The sequence below is a fragment of the Echiichthys vipera genome, assembly GCF_963691815.1.
Source record: "Echiichthys vipera genome assembly, chromosome: X".
Lineage (NCBI taxonomy): Eukaryota > Metazoa > Chordata > Actinopteri > Perciformes > Trachinidae > Echiichthys > Echiichthys vipera.
In genome coordinates this window covers 25,917,579-25,930,181 of record NC_139825.1, presented here as the reverse complement: position 1 = coordinate 25,930,181, position 12,603 = coordinate 25,917,579, and the positions used below count along the sequence as shown (strand labels likewise).

Genomic DNA, 12,603 nt, shown 5'->3' with positions numbered 1-12,603 from the left:
TCTACTCCGAGTTCCTCAGGGATGGCTGAACTTCTCACCCTATCTCTAAGGGAGACTCCAGCCACCCTCCTGAGAAAACCCATTTCGGCCGCTTGTACCCGCGACCTCGTTCTTTTGGTCATGACCCAGCTTTCATGACCATAGGTGAGGGTAGGAACGAAGATTGACCGGTAGATCGAGAGCTTTGCCTTCCGGCTCAGCTCTCTTTTCGTCACAACGGTGCGGTAGAGCGACTGCAACACCGCCCCTGCTGCTCCGATTCTCCGGCCAAACTCACGCTCCATCGTCCCCTCACTCGTGAACATGATCCCGAGGTACTTGAACTCCTTCACTTGGGGTAAGGACTCATTCCCTACCTGGAGTAAGCAATCCACCGGTTTCCTGCTAAGAGCCATGGCCTCAGATTTAGAGATGCTGATCCTCATCCCAGCCGCTTCACACTCGGCTGCGAACCGATCCAGTGAGTGCTGAAGGTCACTGACTGACGATGCCATCAGGACCACATCATCTGCGAAAAGCAGAGACGAGATCCTCAGCCCACCGAACTGCAACCCCTCCCCACCACGACTACACCTTGATAGCCTGTCCATGAAAATCACAAACAGGATTAGTGACAAAGCGCACCCCTGGCGGAGGCCAACCCCCACCGGAAACGAATCCGACTTACTCCCGAGGATCCGGACATAGCTCTCGCTTTGGGTGTACAGAGATTGGATGGCCCACAGAAGTCACCCCCTCACCCCATACTCCCGCAGCACCTCCCACAGTATCTCCCGAGGAACCCGGTCATATGCCTTCTCCAGATCCACAAAACACATGTAGACTGGATGAGCATATTCCCAGGCCTCCTCCAGGATCCTTGCGAGAATGAAGAGCTGGTCCACATTGTTCCTCTTCAATCTAAGGTTCGACCATAGGACGAACCCTCCTTTCCAGCACCTTGGAGTAGACTTTACCAGGGAGGCTGAGTAGTGTGATACCCCTTTAATTGGCACACACCCTCTGGTCCCCCTTTTTAAAAAGAGGAACCACTACCCCAGTCTGCCACTCCCTTGGCACTGTCCCAGACTTCCACGCAATGTTGAAGAGACGTGCCAAACAAGACAGCCCATCCCAACCCAAAGCTTTCAGCATTTCTGGACGAATCTCATCAATCCCTGGGGCTTTGCCACTGTGGAGTTGTTTGACTACCTCAGTGACTTCCGCCAGGGATATTGACAATGATTCCCCATCAGCCTCCAGCTCTGCCTCTACAAAAGAGGACGTGTTAGTCGGATTAAGGAGTTCCTCAAAGTGCTCCTTCCACCGCCCGATTACCTCATCGGCTGAGGTCACCAGCGTCCCGTCTTTACTGTAAACAGCTTGGATGGTTCCCCGTTTCCCCCTCCTGAGATGTCGAATGGTTTTCCAGAAGCACCTTGGTGCCACCCGAAAGTCCTTCTCCATGGCTTCTCCGAACTCCTCCCACACCCGCTGCTTTGCCTCTGACACAGCAGAGGCTGCAGCCCTTCTGGCCTGTCGGTACCTTGCAACTGCCTCCGGAGTCTTCTGGGATAACATATCCCGGAAGGCCTCCTTCTTCAGTCGGACAGCTTCCCTGACCACTGGTGTCCACCACGGTGTTTGAGGGTTACCGCCCCTTGACTAGCACAGAAGTCTAATAACTGACGACCACTGGGATTTAGATCAGGGAGGCCGTTCCTCCCAATCACGCCTCTCCAGGTGTCTCCATCATTGCCCACGTGGGCGTTAAAGTCTCCCAGCAGAACTATGGAGACCCCTAACGGAGCCCCATGCAGGACTCCATTCAGGGTCTCCAAGAAGGCTGAATACTCTGAACTGCTGTTCGGTGCATATGCACAAACAACAGTCAGAGTTTTCCCCCCTACCACCCGCAGGCGTAAGGAGGTGACCCTCTCGTCCACCGGGTGGACTCCAACACCAGCGTATCCCAACACCCGCCCGGCGCCTCACACCCTGGGCACCTCCAGAGAAGAATAGTGTCCAACCCCTATCCAGGAGTACCCCAGAAACGAGACTGTGTGTGGAGGTAAGCCCCACCAGATCTAACTGGTGGTGCTCCACCTCCTGCACAAGCTCCGGCTCCTTCCCTGACAGAGAGGTGACATTCCACGTCCCAAGAGCCAGCTTCTGCTGCCCGTGTCTGGTCCGTCGAGGCCCCTCACCTTCACTGCCACCCGTGCAGCATCGCACCCAACCCAAATGGTTCCTCCTGCGAGTGGTGGGCCCACAGTATGGAGAGGAGGGAGGTGCCACGTCACTTTTTCGGGCTGTGCCCGGCCGTGCTCCGTGGCAAACCCGGCCACCAGGCGCTCGCCGGCGAGCCCTGCGTCTGGGTCTGGCTCCAGACGGGGGCCCCGGGCTTCCTCCGGGCAGGGTCCCTCTTCCTCTTCGTTGTTTGTCCATTGAGTCTTTGTGAAACCATTCTTAGTCCGGCCCCTCGCCTGAGACCACTTTGCCATGGGAGACCCTACCAGGAGCACTAGGCTCCAGACAACACAGCCCTCAGGTTCACAGGGACACACAAACCTCTCCACCACGATAAGGTGATGGTTCCCGGAGAGGCTGTGTGTATTGTTATTGTATGTTAAATGATGAGGAGTGAAATGTGTCAGTCAACAAAACATAATTAAATATTATAATCAGGCCACGTTGCCTAGAAATACAATCAGTTTGTTGTGGAATTGCTTTACCACCTGCACCCCCTGTATGATCATAGATTGTCTAATTATGTCGTTTTGGTGCCTCATCCTAATCACTCAGTGTTTGTACCTAAACCTAACCACTTTGATGCCAAAAACAAATACAAAGTTGTGACTGAAATTGAGGGAAACTCCAAGTGCAAGTGAATGCAGCAAGAGATAATTTGAGGAGAGATAATCGGAAGTAGAACGAGAGAGAGACTGCGAGGGGGCTCAGGCATCAGAGAAGCAACGGAGGACAGATTTGGAGCCAGAGCCGCAGTATTTTCGGGGAATTAAGGGTTTATTTTGACCAAGCTAGAGTTAGTGATTGTTGTCACAGTAGAAAGGCGAACCAAGACAATACGTTGGTGAGTTCGACTCTGTTCCTACCGACTGAACGTGTGAAAGTGAAAGTGCGACACCGTAAAATCACTGCCTTTGTCAATGCAGTCTGGTGTATGTGGCGAAAGCGATATAGCTGCTGCTTCTGGTCAGACAAAAATCATTTTAATTTTAGCAGTAAAACCACCAGGCTCTTTAGGTGCATATTTGGCTTTTATTTCCTCTAAGTCTGATCCTCAACAGCGCCTGTTCCCACTGATGGCCGTGGATGCGTCACAACTCTCTATCTGTCTGTGATCCATACGCACCTGAGGGCTTTCTCTCGTGTGCAGTCAGTCCGTCATAGTCTTTATGACATAACCAAATGGTAAGGCCTCATTTATATACTCCTGTGTGAATTAAGTGCATGCCAAATGAAAAGTACTGAGTATTTTTTATTTTATTAACAATTTAATAAAACAAAATTCCCCCCCCCCAGCTTAGTATGCTAAAACAAAACAATCCATTATCTGCGGGGGCCTGGAACCAATCCCATCTGACATTGGGCGTAAGGCAGGCTACCACCCTGGACAGGACACCAGACTATTGCAGAGCACATAGAGACAGACAACCATTAACACTAATGGGCAATATAGCGTCATCAATTAACCAAACTTCTGCATGTCCTTGGACTGTGGGAGGAAGCCAGAGAACCCGGAAAAAACCCACAGGGGAGAATTCTTATTCCACACAGAAGGTCCCCAGCCCAGACTCCAACCAGGAACCCTCTTGCTGTGAGGCGGAAGTGCTAACCATCACACCATCGTGCCGCCTAACATCAAAACTGCAATCTTCAAATTATATTCCCTCAAAATACTTCACATGAGATTTTCAGAGAAGTTTGAATAAGAATGTGCTTGTTATTAGACGGTGTGATTGTATATCATATCTCAATTTACTGTATCACAATATGATCTACTGCAGCGGAGTCAAACTCAAATTCACAGTGGGCAAAAATTTTAAAACTGGGACAAAGTTGCAGGCCAAACTCAATATTTACTAAAAAACAAAAACAAAAAAAAGACTGCAAATGTGCATGTGTTCCCTTCTTTCCAGATGTGTAATGTTGAACCTTTTCAGTGCAGGTCCTTGTTCTTGTCGTGGCGTTTCTAATGTTTTATTCTTTCGTTACCGCCACGGTGGCTCTGCAGACAAGACAAACAGGACTTCATAAACAGATAATCTGCCTCCCACCGGTGCTGAAAGCTCCTGTTTAACATCTTTATTTTGGCCGTGTTTGGGGAGGGGTGGATTAAGTTTGTCTGCAGAGACAGGTAGCATGGATGCTCATGATTGTCAACAGAAAAGTAGACGTGTATGTGCTTTATACTCGCGGGCCAGCTCTCGTAGAACCTTGATATGATCTTGTGGGCCAAATATTATTACACATTGCCTGAGTTTGATGACCCCTGATCTACTGGCTCCAATCTCAGTGCACGGTCATAGACTGATTCTCTCTTCATTTAATTGCCAGTAGAACAACTATCTGCTACTGTTAAATCATCAGCATCATAAATAGAACACGAATGTACTGGCAAGACCTTTATTGATAGCCTTTATGAAGCACAAAATATGAAAATAAATTATAGTTGAATATTTTGGTTCAGTCCTATCAATATGTGTTTTTGCTAAAACTGTCACTATATCCTCACAGCACAATGAGACGGACGACCTCTTGAGACAGGAGAGACTGAATGAGGAGTTCCTTTAAGATAAACATGTACACATTTGTTATGTTCTTGTCTGTTTGAGTTTAAAAGGCAGGTTCAGCTGCCTGGGCTGCACTCTGGTGGGAGCCATCATGGAGAGAGCTGTGGTGCAAATCACCCTGTTGGGGCTGCTGCTGGCTTTGGCTACCACACTACCAAACAAGGTACAGTCACAAAACTTAAAGGACAGAATACACTGCAAGGAAAATGTTTCTTTTGAAGATATCTGTTTAGTTTGGGTTAAAACTCCAGGGAAGTATTGTAAAACCAGCCTGTCAATGTTCTCATTTGTCCAGGTCATCGTTATCCCCAACGCAATTTCAGCCAAAAGCAACTGGACTTGACTATGTGTCTAGGAAGACGTTTCACCTCTCATCTAAGAGGCTTCATCAGTTCATGTACGCATCTTACCAGGACCGTCTTCCTAGACAAATAACCAAGTCCAGTTGCTTTTGACTGAAATTGCTTTGGGGATTGTAAATCAACAATGTTGTTTGTGCCTTTGGGAAAATTCCTGATCAGAGACTTGAAATAGACCCAGATGAGACAACACTGCAGGGGACTCTCTGTAGACCTCAACCAAACAACGTTAATTTGCACACACTAACACAGGGTTGGCTTTAAATCAGCAAAATATCTATTTAAGTACAGTATTGAGTAAATGCACTTTGTTGCTTTACACCACTGCAAAAAAAAAAGTTTTTCACCATCATCTGATCTTTGGTCATCTGGTCGCCAGCCAACGAGATTAACCAAGCTATTTAGTTTATTGTGTAATGTGCCTCCTCTTGTATTTGCTCAGGATGATTGGGACATCTACAGCTTTCACATCAACTCCACGGTGACCAGTCGTTATGCAACCACTGTCATCAAAAGTCGCGTGGCCAATCGTGTGAACGAGTCAAAGGAAATAGAATTCCTCGTTCGGATTCCCAAGAACGCCTTCATCAGTAAATTCAGGATGTGTGTGAAACAAAAACTAATAATTACAGGAATTTGCACATAAAAAACTATGCATTAATCATGAAAATATATCATGGGTATGTATATAAACAAATACTTTTCCTTGATCTTCTCAAGGTTTATAGATGGCCAAGTGTACAATGGTGTTGTGAAAGGTAAAGAGAAGGCTCAGCAGCAGTACACTGACGCTGTGTCCCGTGGCCAAAGTGCTGGGCTTGTCAGGTACATGGACCAACGGATCAATATATTTCCAGCTCTTATACAGGCTGTTTTTATGTCATTATGTAATTTTATGTCATGCCAGCATTGGCTGTGGCCAGAGGCATTATGTTTCCGGGTTGTCCGCCCGACTCTTTCCTGTGAATGCAATATATTCGAATTTGGCTCAAATGTCCCCTTGGACTCAAGGATGAACTATTTAGATTTTGGTCTGTGGTTCCTGGTCGGAGCAGCCAAATTTCCCAAGAATAGGTGATGCTTTTTAAATAAATTTTGTCCAAAGTCTTTACTATATATCGTATTTAAGTCTGGCCAGACGTACATGAAAACTTCAATCGACTGGTTGGTGGCGGCATATTGTATTTTCTAGAAGAGCCTTGTGTGTCCACTAGGATGAGGAAAAGAACATTCTCTGTTGCACAAAATACTTTTGTCTCTTTTAAAATATCGGCTACTTTAACATCTTCAGGTCTCTAAAATCTTTAAAATGAAACAATCTGAGAAGGAGAAATCACAGTTGACCTCCTCAAGTCTCATATCCATACTTACGTCCTAACCTGTGATGGGGGGGTCATAAGTGACATTGTTTAATTTTAAGGGGTCAAAGGCCAGAAGGGGACGATGTTTATAAGGCAATGATTATTGTCTCTGTTGCAGTTCTGTGGGGAGAACTCTGGAGGAATTTAAGACCTCTGTGACCGTGGCTGCCCACAAAAAGGTCACCTTTGAACTCACATATGAGGAGCTGCTGAAACGCAAGCTTGGCAAGTACGAGCTGCAAATCCACGCTCGACCCATGCAGCCTGTCAAAGACTTCAAGGTGTGTCTTTCCTGTATCTATCTGTTCTGTTGTCAACCAGTGCTTAGGTAAAAACATCTTCCATGGTTGGATCTTCTAACTATTTGAATTTATTCTCAATGCCAGGTTGATGTGTACATTAATGAAAAAGCAGGAATCAATTTCATCAAGGTCAAAGGAGGACTAAGCACCAAAGCTCTGTCTAATGCCATCACCAGAACACATGCAGACAAACAGGTACAGCATGCAGGGATTCAAAATGCTGTATTTTAAAGTCATAATCCGTCAGATTTGAGATACCGATTCTAGCGGCCTCTTTGGCAGTATGACGATGTAAGACACACACACACACACACACACACACACACACACACACACACACACACACACACACACACACACACACACACACACACACACACACACACACACACACACACACACACACACACACACGTTCCTGTTACACTTCTGCCCTCACTAGAAGCCTGACTCAGAAGTTGGAAGTTCACGATTTTCCGATTACAAAGAAACGCAGCATAAGCGGCAGTGACGAGCTTCACCTGCAGACCAACTGCTGTCAGCAGTGTCACTTACATGGCAGTGTATTTGCATTTAGAGGGCATGTCGCCACTAGGGCTGTAGTGATACACAAATCTCACGATACACGATACTTAATATTTAGCTCACGATACGATATATCACGATATTCATCCAATAAAACAATACAATTTGAATTGATACGATACAATACACTTACACATCATTTTCTGAAAGATTTTAAAGGGACAGTGTGATTTTGTGACATCTTGTAAGTGTTCCATTGACTGGGATTGTATGAATAAAAACTGAAAGAATCAATTACACAATATATGGCTCTGACTGGACAGCAGAGATGGTAACAAGTCACTTTTCCAAGTCCAAGTCAAGTCTCAAGTCTCTGAGGGAAACAGCAAGTCCTAATCAAGTCTCTTATGGTTTTATAAATAATAAAATAGAGTTGAAGTGCAACCGTATTATATAATTACACAAAGTCCCAACTAACCAATGACAGCTTATAATCTTGTGTAAATAAAGAAAGTCTGCTGCTCCCTTTACCTGGAACTAATTACAGACACACCTGAAATTTCCGGTCCTGCTCTCATTGAAGGATTTTAAGACATTTGATAATTACTTAGAGGCAGACACATCTGGCTGTAGATATTCTGCATTATACTGTATATTTGGGATTATGTTCGATTTTGATGTTTATTTGCTATTTTCACTTGTTATTTGATACACTTTTGTTTTATTATAGTCATGTATTTTATATTGGCTGCTCATAATGTTTGTCAAAAATGTTTTCAGTTGTGTTGCTCTCTGTCTCAGGGCACTCTGAACAAAGAGATGTTTAATGTCAGCGAGCGCTTTCTGTTAAATAAATAAAAAATCCTCCAGCCTCTAAAATGCAGTGTAATGGTTAAAGCTAATAACACAGTGACAATAACATTATGTGGCAGTGGCGATTGCTCTAAGACTGCAAGGTAAGCACAGCTTCCCCCCGAAAATGTCACAAAAAAAAAAAAAGGTGGTGAAATATGTACTGCTGTGTGTACATTTCATTGACTAAATACGCACTAGAAAGCCTTCATCTTTGGTTCAGAATCAGCTACTTATCACAGGTAACTGGCCCAACTTCCCTCTCCATCCCCACAGATCCACAGCGCTTTACACAGTCGGACGCTCAGCTTCTACTGACTTCAATGGGGAAGCATAGAGCGGGTTGTTCCACTGCAGCCAAACTAGACGGGCATTGGATAAATGCTGAGCTTTGTCCCACCCATCGGACGGACACTCAGCGTCTCTGGGGGTCTATGGGACAGTGGGCTGGCTCGGACGCTCGGCTTCTGCATGATGATTTGGTGAGTGCCTGAGGCGGAATCCTTTTTTGATTGACAGCTAAATGAGCGAATCAGTGATCTTGAAAAAGAAACATCCAATGGAGCATTTTCCAAGTTTTTCATTCCGTTGTTCTGAACTGATCTGGAGACTTTACTGATCCCCAGAGACTTTGTCTTTGTTAAAAACAACTAGCGTTGTATTTGGCGGCTCTGTTCCGTCACTCTGCGGTTTTATTTCCCCAGCGAGCAGCTGTGGAGCTTCTCCCCCCGTCACAATCATTTACAAAGACCCCAAGTTGGTACGACAAGGTCACAGATCATTTTCTTGAAAAGGAACGAAGGGTAGAATTTACATATAAATAAACAAACACATTTACGATGTAGGACAAACAATAAACCTGTAACGTAAAGTTGCCTTTAGCTGACACTAATAATTAACGAGTATTTCCCCTGTTTAACGGCTTTAGCCAGCAGATGGTGGCTGTTAGTGAGGGTTTTAATAAAGGACTGTATAATAGTTGTTCGCTGATCCTGATCTCTAGCTTCGCCCCAGGTGTATCTGCCAAAACACAGATGCTGACAACTCTTCTTAGTTTGACTGTTTAATAAACTCAAGCAACAGTACAGAACATGGGCATAGCTTTGTGTGAGTAGTTAGGTCTCATGGACGCACACACACTAATAAAATGTAACAGATTAGTCTCTGACTGGCAGCCTCCACTCTCTCTCTATCCTCTCTGCACTTTCTGTCATCTTCAGGCTCCCGTGTGCTCGCTCCCGATGCACCGCGCATCTGCGCGCATTCGTGCGCATTCGTGCGCATTCGTGCGCATCTGCGTCTAAACACTGTCACCAACCAGAGTAAATAAAAACGGCCTACGTCCCTTTCGTACAGCTGCCGCTATTTGTACCAATGAAAGGCTAACCGTCTTAGGAGGATGTGGGTTGATCTGCATCATCTGGTATGGCTGGAAGGATGACCAGGCGGGCAACAGGCCTGGTGTAGACCTTGTCCTTTATCATCACGTCGGCAGATCTTACATGACCGTGTTACAACCCTGGCTATTAGGTTGAAACAAAGGAGAGAGACACACAGAGCTCTGAATATAATGTAGTGTTTATTTAACTAAACAACTGGAAAAGAACATAACGTGGGTGAGTGTTGCATCAAATGGAGTGTGTGTGTGTGCGCATGTGTATGTGTATATAAGAGACATAAAACACAACAGCAAGTTGTAGGCCAGAGCAGCAGTCAGCTGCTCAGCCACCAGAGAGAGAGAGAGCAGACTGACTGAGGCAGCCTTTTATTAATGAAGCCACACCCTAAGGTATGGTCTGCTTAGGACGGCCCACTGCTTCTAGGCTTTCCTGAAAGGCACTGATTGAAGCAGACAGTAGAGGGACGTCACATGCCCCCCCCCCCCCCCCCCCCCCATAAAGATGAGGACTCAAAGGTTTTCCAGGATTCTAACGGAAATCCTGTCCTGCAAAACATAGAAGTCACAACAGTCATTTAACACAGTAATACCAGTACACTCCCAACTGTCTCCTCGATCTCCTCCAACTCAGCAACTTTGGTACCTAAGAAGCAAATTAAGAGTGGGGAGAGAGCGGAAAGAATAAATGGACACTGTTCCCTTAAGACAGACTAGTGACAGGGCATCAGCAACAATATTCTCTGACCCTTTGATATAACACATATCAAGGTTAAAAGGCTGTAAAAACAAGCACCACTTCATCAGACGTTGATTTGGATTTTGTAATGAGTGCAGGAACGTTAGCGGGTTGTGATCCGTATACACTACCAGGGTTCTACCTCCACCAACATACACTTCAAAATGTTGTAGGGCCCAAATGAGGGCCAGGGCCTCTTTTTCAACAATAGAGTAATTCAACTGATAAGAGTTGAATTTTCTGGAGAGAAACCCAACTGGATGGTCAATACCATCAGGACCAGCCTGCAGAAGTGCTCCTCAGCTCCCAAATTGCTGGCATCGACCTGAAGGTGGAAGGGATCACCTAAACAGCCAAGACAGGAGCAGAGGAAATGAGATTTTTAACATTTACAAAAGCAAGTTGACACTGAGAGGACCAGTCAAATTTAACCTTCGAACGCAGGAGGTTGGTAAGAGGTGCAACTACAGTGGAGGAATTCTTGCAAAATCCTCTGTAGTAACCCACCATTCCCAGAAACCGCATAAGCTCTTACTTAGTGGTGGGAGTTGGAAACTGATCAATGGCCATGACTTTAGCTTTTACAGGACGCACCTGACCCTGACCAACGACCTTTCCCAAATAAGTCACTGTACCTTGGGAAAACTCACACTTTGCCAAGTTAATGGTCAGGTTGGCCCAAGCCAGCCGTTCAAACAAAGCACGGATCTGATCAACATGCTCTGCCCAGGTTTTAATGTAGATGACAACATCGTCTAAATATACTGCGCACCCCTTTAAACCTGGTACCACTTGATTCATAAGCCGCTGAAAGGTGGCAGGAGCATTTCTTAAGCCAAACGGCATGACAGTGTACGAGTACAGGCCTGAGGGTGTTATGAACGCAGCAACTTCTTGAGCACGTTTTGAAAATGGCACCTGCCAATATCCCTTTGAGGGATCAAATTTGCTGACATATTTTGCAGTGCGCACCTGATCAACACAATCCTCCATACAAGGAAGTGGATAAGAATCTGGCTTTGTGACGTTATTGACTTTACGAAAATCAGTACAAGGCCTGAAAGTGTTGTCAGGTTTAGTAACCAGCACACACGGGCAAGCCCAGCTAGAGCAAGACGGCTCAGCAATCTTGTGCTCCAACATGTATTTCACCTCTGCCTTCAGCTGAGTTCGTTTCTCCTGAGGGAACCGATAAAACCTCTGACGAATCGGTGTGGCATCGCCCACCTCAATATCATCCTCTATGAGGTGAGTCCTCGTGGGAGTGTCTGAGAACAAAACAGGAAATGACAAAATGAGATCAGACAGCTCCTTTCCCTGTGCTGCTGGCAAATGCCCCACCAATCTATCCAGATTTCTCAGGGACTCTGAATTTTTAAGCCTGCCCTACAACACACCAACATCTGGACTCTCAATCTTCTCTCCACCATCCAAAGATGGAGAGACCACACCCCCCACTGAAGACACCAAAGCCACTGGCTTCACTTCCCCCCCACTAGCACGTAGAAAATAGGGTTTCAACATTAACGTGACACACTTGTGTGTCATGACACACTTGTGTAGCCTTTCCGGGAACCATCCCCTTATCATGGTGGAGAGGTTTGTGTGTCCCTGTGAACCTGAGGGCTGTGTTGTCTGGAGCCTAGTGCTCCTGGTAGGGTCTCCTATGGCAAATTGGTCTCAGGCGAGGGGCCGGACTAAGAGTGGATCACAAAGACTCAATGGACAAACAACGAAGAGGAAGAGAGACACGGGCAGCAGAAGCTGGCTCTTGGGACGTGGAATGTCACCTCTCTGTCGGGGAAGGAGCCGGAGCTTGTGCGGGAGATGGAGCGCTACCAGTTAGATCTGGTGGGGCTTACCACAGTCTTGGTTCTGGAACCGTACTCCTGCTTAGGGGTTGGCCCCTTTTCTTCTCTGGAGTTGCCCAGGGTGTGAGGCACCGGGCGGGTGTGGGGATACTCACAAACCTCCGGCTGAGCGCCGCGGTGTTGGAGTTCACCCCGGTGGACAAGAGGGTTGCCTCCTTATGCCTGCAGGTGGTAGGGGGGAAAACTCTGACTATTGTTTGTGCATATGCACCGAACAGCAGTTCAGAGTATTCGGCCTTCTTGGAGACCCTGAATGTAGGGGACTCCATAGTTCTGCTGGGAGACTTCAATGCTCACGTGGGCAATGATGGAGACACCTGGAGAGGCGTGATTGGGAGGAACGGCCTCCCTGATCTAAATCCGAGGGGGCGTCAGTTATTAGACTTCTGTGCTAGTCACGGA

General features: G+C 46.4%; 1 protein-coding gene across 1 annotated transcript in view; it reads left to right on the top strand.

The window, feature by feature from the left end:
• Positions 1-4,887: 4,887 nt before the first annotated feature.
• LOC310965814 (inter-alpha-trypsin inhibitor heavy chain H3-like) overlaps positions 4,888-12,603 on the top strand; it is a gene marked incomplete at its 5' end in the record, with an annotated part of 55,818 nt that continues 48,102 nt past the window's right edge. Inside the window, 5 exons of the mRNA XM_083939567.1 lie at positions 4,888-4,959; positions 5,598-5,758; positions 5,876-5,980; positions 6,635-6,797; positions 6,903-7,013. Coding sequence (XP_083795693.1) covers positions 4,888-4,959; positions 5,598-5,758; positions 5,876-5,980; positions 6,635-6,797; positions 6,903-7,013 — 612 coding nt within the window. The remainder of the gene's footprint in view (positions 4,960-5,597; positions 5,759-5,875; positions 5,981-6,634; positions 6,798-6,902; positions 7,014-12,603) is intronic.